A 13,254-nucleotide genomic window follows, 5' to 3' on the forward strand; every position below is an offset into this window, starting at 1 on the left:
CAGAATACAGATGTTACATGACAGGTGACGCAGGGTACGGCTGCAGACCATGGCTATTAACCCCCTTGGTGCACCCCATTACAGAGCCACAACTCAGGTACCAGGAGGCACACATAAGAACAAGGAATGTCATTGAAAGGAACTTTGGCCTATTAAAAACCAGGTTCAGGCGTCTGGATGTTACAGGCGGAGCACTACAGTATAACCCCAACAAAGTGTGTTCCATTGTCAATGCTTGCTGTATTCTACACAACATTGCTGTGGACACACATTTGTTGGGGGACATTGACCCAGAGCAGCAGCAGCAGCTGGTTCCTGTACCTGAGGATGTGGACAGGGGGACACTGAGGGGGAATGAAGTGAGGGACCTTGTCATCCGTCAATACTTCACCTGTAAGTTACTTATTCATAAGTACAGTAAACCATAACATTCACATGTATTATGATGTTTGACAGTACCTCACCAACCATTGCATGTGTATATATCATGTCTTTCAGAATTACATACTGCGGATTTCCACTGCATGTAAGTGAAACTACTACATCCCAACCCCCTTCCCTTAAAGGGACACTATACCCAAACATTTTCTTTCATGATCAAGGTAGAGAATATAATTTTAAACAACATTCCAATTTACTTCTATTACCTAATTTGATTTATTCTTTAGATATACTTTAATGAAGACATAGCAATGCACACAGTGAACCAATCACAGGAGGCATCTATGTCCAGCTTCTAATCAGCAGCTACTAAGCATATCTAGATATGCTTTTCAGGAAAGAATATCAGGAGAATGAAGCAAAATTGATAATAGAAGTAAATTAGAAAGTTGTTTATAATTGTATGCTCTTTCCAAATCATGAAAGAAAACATTTGGATTTCATGTCCCTTTAACAACCCTAATTACTGTATATTTCTCATTTGTTTCATTCATGTTTAGTTCACTATGATTTATTGACTATCATTAAGAATGATGATAATGGATATGTATACCTTATGTTCACACCTTCTGTAAATACATTATTAGTTATATATACCCACGTATCAATTTATATTGGATGTGAGAAACCTTGATTTACATCTTAGAAGTGAATATTACTATATGTACCCTTCATACACAACTATGTGATGTGGTTTATAGAACAGGAATATGTCATAAACATGATAATAATACATTTCTGGCCCATTTCAACACAGGCATTATTATAGGTTTTAGCAATATTACTGTACTAAAACAAACCTCACATGGATGTGGATGACAATTATATGGTAAATAACAGAGGACAAGATTTAGGATGAAACTTAACAAGATTTATTTTCTTTTAGGCTTCTTTTTGGGTCTCCTGCCTCTCCTGGGTTGTGTGGATCCAGAGGATCCTGCAGGAGTGCTGGCCACAGATATGCAGTGTAGGGCTTGGTATAAGCCTGGAGCAGTCTAAGGGTTAAGGCTGTAGGAGAGTGGGTTAGAAGAGAGAGGGAAGGTGCTGGGTGCAACATTGTTGCAATTTAGGGTAGGCCCCTCCTTACCAGTAGATAAGCCAAGTTCTCCCTTGCAACTTCCTCTTCTTCTCCGGATCCTGGCTGAAGCAGTTTTTTCTTAGCAGTTCTGTCATCACCAGTGCAGCTATGCATCGTTCCAGGCGTTCTACTCTGCCTCCCAGACGTTACCAGTCGGAACAGGAACCTCCTGCACCTGCAAAAGAAAAAATAAAGATAAGTTTTCAATCTATTTCTGAGGATGATTTAGATATCATTCCCCCAACTCAATATACTACTGTTGTGTCAGCCCAGGTTCATAATGTGGAAGAGCAGGGACCTATTGATATTGAGTTAGCTCAGGAATCCCCCAGACCTCAAGCATTGCAGACCCAGCAGGCTAATTTACCTCTTGATAGTGTACAGGCCTCATTTTTAAGTGCTGTACCCCCTGCTGCTATGTCAGCAGTTTCTGACCTATTGAAAAACATAATATCCGCTATGGCTGCAGCCTCCCCAGGGCCCAGTGTCACACCAGCTGTTTTCCCTCCTGATCCTTCTAGTCAGGATCCGGATCCTGCTTTAACTACCCCCAGCAGGCATCGCCCTTTCACACCTCTCATTGAGGCACCACACGTGGCAACACGCGGTCCCCAGCCCGGCCGGAACATGGCCCCTCAGCCCTCAACACCCGGACTTGCCCCTGGTCGCACCATACCCGAGGCCCATGCCATCTCAGGGCCTATGCTGCTCCCCCCGGGGCCTAGCGATCTCCTTCGCCAGCCGCGTGGTCCGGGTCCGACTTCCGGTGTCAACGCCATGTTAGTGACGTCACCGGAAGCGGACATCGGCACTTCCGGCTTGGCAGATTCCCGCGCGGTCACAAGGACATCGGCTCCCGGGGCAACGCCACTTGCAGGTGAGCACCGAGAGCCGTCCTTGGCCGTTGGCGGGTTATCAGTGGGGGGTCGGAGGGGCATTAGCAGCGCAAGCAAACTGCGCAAGCGAACGGCACATTTGAATGTTAATCCTCAGGGGCATCAAAGGGGTCGCTCCATCATAAGAGGTAGTACCAGGCAGATAGCCAGTGATAGGGGTAGGGGGACACGCAGAGTTAACCCTTCCAGGGCAATGAGGCCATTACAGTTTATACAAATGGGAGATAACGCAAATGCCGTTCAGCAGGCCGCTCCCGATATTATTAACCCACACAGGGCTGATAGTGGTTTAGTGCAAGCGGCCGCTCAGCCGCATGATATTGTGTCTAATAATAGCCTGCATGTGAATCAAGGCAATGTTCAAAGTATGCATGTTAATCAAAACATTGAGCATCATTTACCATCTCATCATTTACCATCCCCCATTGGTGTGAATGCGGCTTTGAATGGTGTGAACGTACAAGCAGCTCCTCAGGGATATAATACACCCCTGGTTGGCATACATAATGCGAATGTGCAATCTTTAAGCCAGCTACAACATCCCATTACTTTAGGCATACAAGGAGTGCAACCCCTTGATCAGGGTATCCACTCCCCCATGGCAGCCACGCAGGGCGCTCATGCACACTCATTAAACCATGCACAATCAATAAGCCAGGCATGCCATAACCCTATTGTAGACCAGCAGGGTGTGAATGCTCAGACATCTGCGAATGGACAGTCAGTGAGTCAGGGATTTCATACACCACTTCATATAGCTCATCCACCCCTTGCTACTGATAATCCAGACACATCCATTGGGCAAAGTGCTCGCCAAATTCTTTCTCTTTTGCAGGGGGCAATTGGATCACAAAGTGCAGCAAAAACACGGACCAACACTGCCACAGTCATGAGTGGGGCGGATGCAGGAGTACCAGGCAGCATTACAGCAGGAGCAGCAGCCACCACTTCCACTGCACAGCAAGGGTCTTCAGGACTCGCCCTCCAAAACCAGCCAGCAGGCCAGCCCGTTTCCAGCATGGGTCAGGGACCTCCTGCCATTAGTCACGGTGAGAATGCTTTATTTACACACAATGACCTTTCTTCCTCTGACTCATCCTCTTCTGACTCAGGGTCTGAGACTGACTCTTCCTTGGGTTTACAAGGGGCAGGTCAGAAGAAAATGTTTAGAATGATTAAGAAAATTTTAAAGAGGGGGGTCAAGCCAGATACTAAGCAGGATAGCGCCAGTAACCCCGCCCTGCAAAACCCATCTACAGAGGTGCCAGCTGAACCTCTCCCTACCAGGGCCATCTCCGAAAGGCGAGCAGCCCTTTACGGGGACGCAAGCCCAGGAAAAATATACTCATTGCATAGACACCTGCGCAAAAAGGTGGTCAGTAGAATCCACCGTGGAAAATATGTTAATATATTTGACCTTTCGGTGGAGGCGTATAGGCAGAGAGAGAAGAGCGCTGAGGGAACAGGGCCTAAAAAATTTAAACGCCCAGACACTTTTGATGAGTGGCTCCAGTGCTTCAGGGTTTTTTCCTCCTGTTATATCGAAAAGTACCCCTCCCAGAGTTTGCCTATCCTAAAATACACGGACACTATTCACTGGATTCAGCGTAATCACAGTGAAGGTGTGTGGAGGGAATATGATGCTGAGTTCAGGAGGAAAATGGCAGGAAATCCTTCCCTGACATTTGACTCTACTGATAACCAGTTGTGGCAGCGAATGGACCCAAAAGGGGGTGCACCCGCTGCTGCAACTTCAACTCAGCAATCAGCGCAGCAGTCCTTTCGCAATACCAGAAGCAGGAAACGGGGGGGAACCTGCTGGCCCTTCCAGGACAAAAAATGCGACAAGGGTAGCGCATGCACCTTCAGACATGTCTGCAGGTACTGCTCGGGTCCACACCCTGGCAGTGACTGCATCAAGCGAAGGGACCAGGCCAATAAGCCCCCTTCAGCAAACTTGGGCCAGAAAGGCGGAAACGCCAATTAATGTACATGCCATGGCACCATGGTTGTGGGCTTACCCAGACCAGGCGGCGGCACGTATGTTATGGGAGGGTTTTTCATTTGGTTTTCATATCCCCACATTTAGGCAAATCAAGGGTAAGAGATTTAATAGGAACCTTATTTCAGCATACCAACACCCCCAAGTAGTGAGGGATAAAATTAATAAAGAAGTGACTTTAGGGCGAATGGCGGGCCCCTTTGCTGCCCCACCTTTACCTGATTTGGTCATTTCCCCGTTGGGGGTGGTTCCCAAGAAAGAGCCAGGGAAGTTTCGCCTCATTCAGCACCTGTCGTACCCAAAAGGTAGCTCAGTCAATGATGCCATTGACCCCCAACTCAGCTCGGTGCGCTATCAATCCTTTGATAGCGCACTAGACCTGGTCAGGAGGGCGGGTCATGGTGCTCTATTGGCGAAACTAGACATTGAGTCGGCATTTAGGCTTCTTCCACTCCACCCCTCAGTTTTCCATCTAATGGGTTGTAAGTTTGCAGGTGTGTACTACGTGGATCGCTGCCTGCCCATGGGCTGCTCTTTGTCATGCGCCTTGTTTGAAGCGTTCAGTAGTTTCCTTCATTGGGTCGTAGCTTCAGAAGTGGGCAGCGATCCCATAGCACACTACCTGGACGATTTTCTCATTGTAGGGAGGGCAGGCTCCGATGATTGTTTATCCACAATGAACATCATGCGCAGCGTCATGAGACATTTCGGGGTGCCCCTAGCAGAGGACAAAACGCAAGGCCCCGCGTCCTGTTTAGTCTTCCTGGGAATCGAAATCGACACCCAGGCTCGGCTCTGTAGGTTGCCACCTGATAAAGTTCAGGGCATGCTTGAGGCGGTCAGAGCGGCAGTCTCTAATGCAGTTATTTCCCTGAAACAGTTACAATCCCTGTTAGGTTTGCTTAATTTCGCTTGCAGAGTTATCCCCATGGGTCGGGTTTTTAACCGTAGACTGGAAAGACAGCTTAGTGGTAGGTCAAACCCGAAATCAAAGATAACCCTAGGGAGTGAATTGCTGGCTGACCTGGTAGTCTGGGAACAGTTTCTCACGCGATTTAACGGGATTCGGGTCTGGCGTACCCCTCCCATGTCTAGCCAGTTACTGCACCTTTTCACTGACGCAGCTGGATCGCACGGTTACGGGGCCTATTTCCAGGGAGAGTGGAGCGCGGAGCCCTGGCCGGAGTCCTGGGCCCCGGCGGGCCTTACTCGAAACCTGACTCTCCTGGAGCTATTCCCCGTGGTCTTGGCGGTCGAGCTGTGGGGTGGGAAGTTGTCGAACGGGACTGTTGTGTTCTGGACAGACAACATCAGTGTGGTCTTTGCGATCAATAACTTGTCAGCCACCTCAGCAAAGGTCATTACCTTGCTGCGCCACCTGGTGTTGCGCTGTCTGGACCTTAACATCCAGTTCCAGGCCCGTCATGTCCCGGGCGTCGACAATGTTGTAGCTGACGCCCTGTCACGATTCGAATGGGCGACATTTCGCAAGTTAGCCCCCACAGCTGCAGCCGTGGGCTTACGCTGTCCTGATTTCCTTTGGCAGCTCGTCCTTCCTGGATAGCCTTACTGCCGTTGGTCCGCTCCTCCTTAGCACCATCCACTTGGCACGCCTATGCCCGCATGTGGTCTGAATGGGACAATTTCTGTGCGTCCAGGGGAGCCGACGCTGCTCAGGGGTCTAGGGACAACTTACATGATTGGCTGGTGAGTTTGCATGCCTCTGGGGCCCGTCAGGGGGCAATACAATCCAAATTGGCCGCCCTCTCATTTTTCTATAGGGCATTAGCCATTCCTGACCCAACCAATTCCTTTTTTATTAGGCAGGTGATCAAGGGTTGGGGCAGATCGCAGCAGCGGAAAATAGACACGCGCGAACCCATCACCCGCGACCGCCTGGAGCGTTTGCTCTTGGCGCTCGACGTGGTCTGTAGATCAGATTTTGAAGCCCTACTCTTCAAAACTGCGTTTAATCTGGCCTTTGCCGCCGCTCTTAGAGTTAGTGAGGTAGTAGCACCCTCCAAGCAGGCGTCTGGGGCAGGTATACAATTGCAACATGTGAGAGCTGCCCCTGATTCCTTACTTCTTTTTCTGCCGCGATCAAAGACAGATCAGGAAGGTAAGGGAACCTGGATCCCCGTTCACCCTCAGGTGAACAGCGCATGCTGCCCGGTTAACTGCGTTAATCTTTACCTGGCTCAAAGGCCGCCTGGCCCGGGGCAATTCCTGGTCCATGCGGACGGCAGATCCCTTTCCAAATTTCAGTTCGGTAGGGTCCTAAAATTGGCGGCAGTCCAGGCGGGGCTGGACGCTAGCAGACTGGCCCCGCACTCTTTTCGCATAGGGGCCGCGACTAACGCTGCGCAAGCGGGCTCCTCGTGCGAGGACATAAAACGTATTGGGCGTTGGCGGTCCAATTGTTTCAGAACCTATGTCCGTCCAATTGTTTAATGTTTAGATGTTAATTCAGGATACTAAAATGTTTGTCTCCACAGGCACTACCCCCGGGGTGAAGCGAATCTGGATTGTGGGCCACTCCTTTGTCCACTGGGCCTCCCTACGCTGTGCGTCCCTCCCATTTGGCCAATCCCTAGGTCTCCCTTCCAACAAGGCATCCGTTAGGTGGTTGGGTGATAGGGGGATGTGCTGGCCCCAATTAGCAGGAACCATATCTGAGGCCCTGGTACGCTGGGGGAAGCCTCACATTATTATTCTTCACCTAGGGGGTAACGATGTGGGGGCCATACCAGTTTTACAGTTGATTAAGGTTATGCAGGCAGACATTGGGTGGCTAAGAGTACGCATCCCGGGGGTCATGATAGGGTGGTCCCATATAATACCCCGTCTCCACTGGAGGCATATGTCGGCCCATACGGCGGCATACCGGGTTAGGAAGAAGATCAATGCGTCTGTAGCGAAAACCGTCACTGGGTCAGGTGGCTTCGTGGTACGGCACGAAGCCATTTCGGCTGATAGAACCGAGCTATATAGAAGGGATAAAGTTCACCTTTCTGATGTGGGGCTGGATTTATTCATAGGGGACATTCAGAGAGCTCTGTTACCCCTCTTGTAAATCGGGTTGTGCGTTGGCGGCAAGGGTACCATTAAAATGCTTCCTTGTGGCGGGAGATCCTCGGTCCGGTTGCGCAGGAGAAGGTCGCTAGGGGTGAGTGATGGCCAGACTTCCGGGGAGGAGGGTAGGCCCTCACGTGCACGTGACGGTAACCCTCCTTCCTCCCTTTTGAGGGATGGTCACGTGATCTCTGCAACCCCTCAGCGTCATCTCCTTAGGGCAGAGACTCCTCTGCTGCTGTTCCCGTTGGGCCGGTGATCTCCTGCTGTTCTGGGTAGCTGATCTCTATGCCGCCATATATATTTTCAGTTCTATCAGTTCTATCTAGTTTGTTAGGTTAATAAAATTTTATGGCCTGTGACGGTCACAAAATTTTTCCCATAAAAAGTTTGTCTGTGGTTATTTCGCACTACATTCTCATGTACATAGTTATTTAATTAAGTTATGTTAAATCCTCTCCTCTGTGAAGAAGGATCCGGTAAGCATTTAATCCCTTAATGCAGTGTAGGGCTTGGTATAAGCCTGGAGCAGTCTAAGGGTTAAGGCTGTAGGAGAGTGGGTTAGAAGAGAGAGGGAAGGTGCTGGGTGCAACATTGTTGCAATTTAGGGTAGGCCCCTCCTTACCAGTAGATAAGCCAAGTTCTCCCTTGCAACTTCCTCTTCTTCTCCGGATCCTGGCTGAAGCAGTTTTTTCCCTCCCTCCCTTCCCCTTTTGCAATGTTTTAATGATGTTGTATTTTCGACGGCACCTTAATGGCAGGGCTATGGCTACTCACCCTAGGCCCAATAAGCCATTACTGTAGGATATGGATCTCCTCTCCCTGTTATGCGGTTTACACGGCTTGGTAACAGGGAATCCTTATCTAGGTGGAAGATCTTCTTTCACCCTGGCGGCGGGAGATCCTCGGTCCGGTTGCGCAGGAGAAGGTCGCTAGGGGTGAGTGATGGCCAGACTTCCGGGGAGGAGGGTAGGCCCTCACGTGCACGTGACGGTAACCCTCCTTCCTCCCTTTTGAGGGATGGTCACGTGATCTCTGCAACCCCTCAGCGTCATCTCCTTAGGGCAGAGACTCCTCTGCTGCTGTTCCCGTTGGGCCGGTGATCTCCTGCTGTTCTGGGTAGCTGATCTCTATGCCGCCATATATATTTTCAGTTCTATCAGTTCTATCTAGTTTGTTAGGTTAATAAAATTTTATGGCCTGTGACGGTCACAAAATTTTTCCCATAAAAAGTTTGTCTGTGGTTATTTCGCACTACATTCTCATGTACATAGTTATTTAATTAAGTTATGTTAAATCCTCTCCTCTGTGAAGAAGGATCCGGTAAGCATTTAATCCCTTAGAGATGCTGGAGGCAATGTCCTGCTGGTGGGTGAAATGCTCCACCATAACACCCAACAGTTGGTTCTGTTCCCTCCATCTGTTGTCACTCTGGATTTGCATGTCAGAAATTACTCTCAGCATTTGAGATTGATTTTGGACCATAGCAGTTAAAGAAGCTGCCATGTCCCATTGCAGCTCAATGGAAGACTGTTGTAATGTCTGTTGGCTCCTGTAAAACCTGCGTTGGTCTCTCTGCATTCTCTCGCAGGTTGATGTGAGACTCTCGCAGGTTACTGTTTGCCTCCTCTGTAGGGCAATGTATTCATCGCCCATGGCGGAAGTCAGTGGATCGATGGGCTCTTCCCCAGTAGGGACTCTAGGCACCGGTTCAATTTCAATCTCTTCAGCTGCTGGTGCTGCCTGTTGAATCTTAGCTGCTGGTGCTGCCTGTTGAATCTCAGCTGCTGGTGCTGCCTGTTGAATCTCAGCTGCTGGTGCTGCCTGTTGAATCTCAGCTGCTGGTGCTGCCTGTTGAATCTCAGCTGCTGGTGCTGCCTGTTGAATCTCAGCTGCTGGTGCTGCCTGTTGAATCTCAGCTGCTGGTGCTGCCTGTTGAATCTCAGCTGCTGGTGCTGCCTGTTGAATCTCAGCTGCTGGTGCTGCCTGTTGAATCTCAGCTGCTGGTGCTGCCTGTTGAATCTCAGCTGCTGGTGCTGCCTGTTGAATCTCAGCTGCTGGTGCTGCCTGTTGAATCTCAGCTGCTGGTGCTGCCTGTTGAATCTCAGCTGCTGGTGCTGCCTGTTGAATCGCAGCTGCTGGTGCTGCCTGTTGAATCGCAGCTGCTGGTGCTGCCTGTTGAATCGCAGCTGCTGGTGCTGCCTGTTGAATCACAGCTGCTGGTGCTGCCTGTTGAATCACAGCTGCTAGTGCTGTCTGTGGGATGATCTCAGCTCTATGCTCCCCCTCAGATGCTGGAGCTCTTCCAAGTGCAGCAGATGGTGGCGATGTCTGGATGGACTGATAGTCCCATTGACGGCTGGTGTGCACTCACTCAGCCTGGTGGTAGAATCCATGAGTGGCCTGATATTGTTGGGGGGGTGTAAAGGCATCAACCCTTCGGGGCTGACTTGGCTCCCCCTCCAAGCCATAGGAATAGTCCTCCGGCCAGGGCTCCTGCCAGGTATCCCCATGTAATGCTTGCGGCATGACATCCGGATTCTCAATTGATGCAGTCCAACTGGAGGTTCTGTGGAGGAGTCAAATGATGAGAGGGATTAGTACAGTCAGATATATATCCATGTGGGCATACAATGTACATTGTATGCCTATACACATTCTCATGTCAAACTCTATAACATGCATGTGCATATTGAGATTTGTGATATGAGGGTTTTTAATATGCAAAGTATACATGTATGTGTTTCATACAATAGTTGTGTGTACTATGGTTGTGATGACTATAGTGTCCATACTGAAAACTCTACATGTGGCTTGTGGCCTGTGTTACTCTGAGACATGTTAGTATTTCACTATTCCACCTCATATCATGAATTTCAATGTGTTAAGTAGCATTAAATTGACATTAAACCCATTTTTATTCTTTCATGATTCAGCTAGAGCATGCAGTTGTAAACAACTTTGTAATTTACTTCCATTACCTAATTTGCTTCATTCTCTTGATATTCTTAGCTGAAAAGCATATCTAGATAGGCTCAGAAGCTGCTGATTGGTGGCTGCACAACAATGCCTCGTGTGATTGCCTCACCTATGTGCATTGATATTTAAGAAACAAAGAATAAGAAAATAATGAAGCAAATTAGATAATAGAAGTAAATTTGGATGTTGTTGAAAACTGTATTCTCTATCTGAATAATTAAATAAACAGATTTGGTTTAATGTCCCTTTAATGTTAAATCTCATTGTAGATGTTTTGGTTAGTAGGCCAAATACCATGCTCCTCATTGTGTACATGAATGTGTGACATTATAGGATGTTATATCTCTGATACATATAATACTGGTGTGTGGGATGTTACTCACCAGCATGCTGCGCTGATGTTGCAATCCCTGAGTCACGAGCCCCTGGAAGTCCACGGACTGCTGTGACGCTCAGGGACCTACGAATCAGCTCCTGCCACTCGTTGTATTCCGCCTCATGGTGAGGCCCACCTCCTGTTGCCCTCTGGGACATTGCTTCTTGGCCCATATTCTCCTTAACTCTCCTCTTACAGTCGTTCCATCTCTTCTTTAGGCCATCCACATTCCTCCTCTGCTGGGACACACCATTAACGGCCTCCTCCACCTTCAGCCAGGCATCTTTACGCCTACGGGCAACTCCTTTGCCCTTCTCTTGGCCAAAGAGGGCGGTATGGTTCTCCAGGACAGCCTGGACTAGAGCGAGGTTTTCAGCGAAAGTGAAGTTGGGGCACCTCATACGTTCCTCATCCTGGGCCGCCTGGCTCCCTCCCTGGGATGTCCCTGGTGTGGGTTCCTCCCTATCCTCTCCCTCCTCCCCCCTTCTATTCCCATGTGCACACTCTATCCCTCTTCTAAGTTTGCCCGGCCTTGGGGCAACCCCACTCCCTTCTTCCCTTCCAGCTCTCCCTCTCCCCACTCCGCTCACTCCCTGACGGGGACCCTACTGCTGCTCCTGTCCATAATCCTCTCCCTGCAACTCCCCTTCCCTCCTCCTCCCCATCCTAGCTCTCCCTAACATCCTCACACTACACACACTCACACACTCACTCCCACTTAAATCACACACAATCACAACCAAACACTCAGCCTTTCACACTGTAAAAGATAAATAAAATGTGTAAGGTGTTATGAAAATAAAAGTGTTGTGTATTTTGTAAATGTGTGTATGCAAAATGTGTGCAATATGTAAAAAAGTGACAGTAATGTACAAGCTTAACAAATCCACCAAATCCGACTTAACTAAATATTATGCAATGCGCCTCTCTCTCTACTCTAACGACTTTCTCCTACTCACTGTAGTGTGCTGTAGCTCCAAAAATGAACCAAACACACTAAAGAAAATGGCGGCTGCGCAGGGGTTTAAGTATGAATTTTGAATGTCGTAATTGCGTGGCGCATCTCTTAGAACTAGCCGTTATTTTCTACGAGTCGTAGGCTAATTTGCATAAAACTACACTTTATTGAGAGCAAAATACTGGCGTAAGTACTTGCGACGACTAAAATGTGTATTTACGCACATTTTAGCTGATCGCCGGTTTTTCCTACTTATGCAAGTTTAGCATCTGATGGCGCCGTATATTGGATAGCTCGAGTTGCGTGTTGAAACTGCGGGCGACGCGGGTTCCCTCGCTTGCGCCGCAAACTACGCCGTATATCGGATCGCGCCCCTAGTAGGTTTGATATTAACATACTTATATATTTGTTATATTTTATCTTATTTTTAGGACTCTATGTCATACTGAGTTTTCCATTCAAGTTTGTTTTGCCCCCTTTTCATATATAACAATATACACATTAATAAGTAGTATTTACTAATTTATTTATTTAATTTAGAAAATCCATCTATTAGAGATATGTATTAACATTTATATAATGTCTCTCTACAATATATTTAGTAATGTCTGTTAAGGTTAGGTTAGTTTAGTTTTTAATTTATATTTGTGAGTATGTAATTTAGGTTGTTTGTTCAAAGTTTTTCATGAAAGAAGCAGCCATTTCTTGTTGAAATGCAATATATTGATTAACCAATCATAGACTGGCTTCCCCTATTTAAAGCACCTACCAATTACATACCATATGTCTATGAATAAGCGCTGTGAGAAGACATGAAACTAGTCAGACATCAGTGTTAGTTTGTCTACCTGCCTTGTTCATCTTTTTTATGCACTCAGCGTATGTGGCTGCTATTGTATTTTTTACCTTTTTTCATTAAAGACACATTTTTACTTTGGATTCTTGTGTGCAGAGCCTGCCTCTTTGTTCTCTCTGTTTTCGTCACTTAAAGGTACCTTCATTCAGCTTTAGTGTCAAATGAAGAGGTTGCTCCGCATCGGATGTCTTGAAGATGGACCTGCTCCGCGCCGGATGGATGAAGATAGAAGATGCCGTCTGGATGAAGATTTCTGCCCGTCTGGAGGACCACTTCGCCTGGCTTGGATGAAGACTTCTCCTGGCTTCGTTGAGGACTTCGGCGCGGCTTGGATGAAGACTTCTCCCGGTAAGTCGATCTTCAGGGGGTTAGTGTTAGGATTTTTTAAGGGTGTATTGGGTGGGTTTTATTTTTAGCTTAGGGTTCTGGCAGCAAAAGAGCTAACTGCCCTTTTAAGGGCAATGCCCATCCAAATGCCCATAGTATTTTATTTGGGGGGTTGGTTGTGTGGGTGGTGGATTTTACTGTTGGGGGGGTTGTTTGTATTTTATTTTTACAGGTAAAAGAGCTGATTACTTTGGGGCAATGCCCTGCAA

General features: G+C 47.9%; 1 protein-coding gene across 2 annotated transcripts; it reads left to right on the forward strand.

Annotated features, from left to right (window-relative positions):
* The first annotated feature begins 1,446 nt into the window (after positions 1-1,446).
* Positions 1,447-7,062, forward strand: LOC128650441 (uncharacterized). Of its 2 annotated transcripts, XM_053704386.1 has the most exons (3): positions 1,449-3,464; positions 5,964-6,124; positions 6,913-7,062. In XM_053704386.1, exons 1-3 carry the CDS (start codon positions 1,628-1,630, stop codon positions 6,928-6,930), a joined length of 2,016 nt encoding a protein of 671 aa, XP_053560361.1. In that variant the 5' UTR covers positions 1,449-1,627; the 3' UTR covers positions 6,931-7,062. The 2 variants fall into 2 exon arrangements, with proteins under 2 accessions (XP_053560360.1, XP_053560361.1); XM_053704385.1 differs by having other exon boundaries at positions 1,447-3,464; positions 5,964-7,042.
* Positions 7,063-13,254: the final 6,192 nt, after the last annotated feature.

The sequence above is a fragment of the Bombina bombina genome, chromosome 2 (assembly GCF_027579735.1).
Source record: "Bombina bombina isolate aBomBom1 chromosome 2, aBomBom1.pri, whole genome shotgun sequence".
Lineage (NCBI taxonomy): Eukaryota > Metazoa > Chordata > Amphibia > Anura > Bombinatoridae > Bombina > Bombina bombina.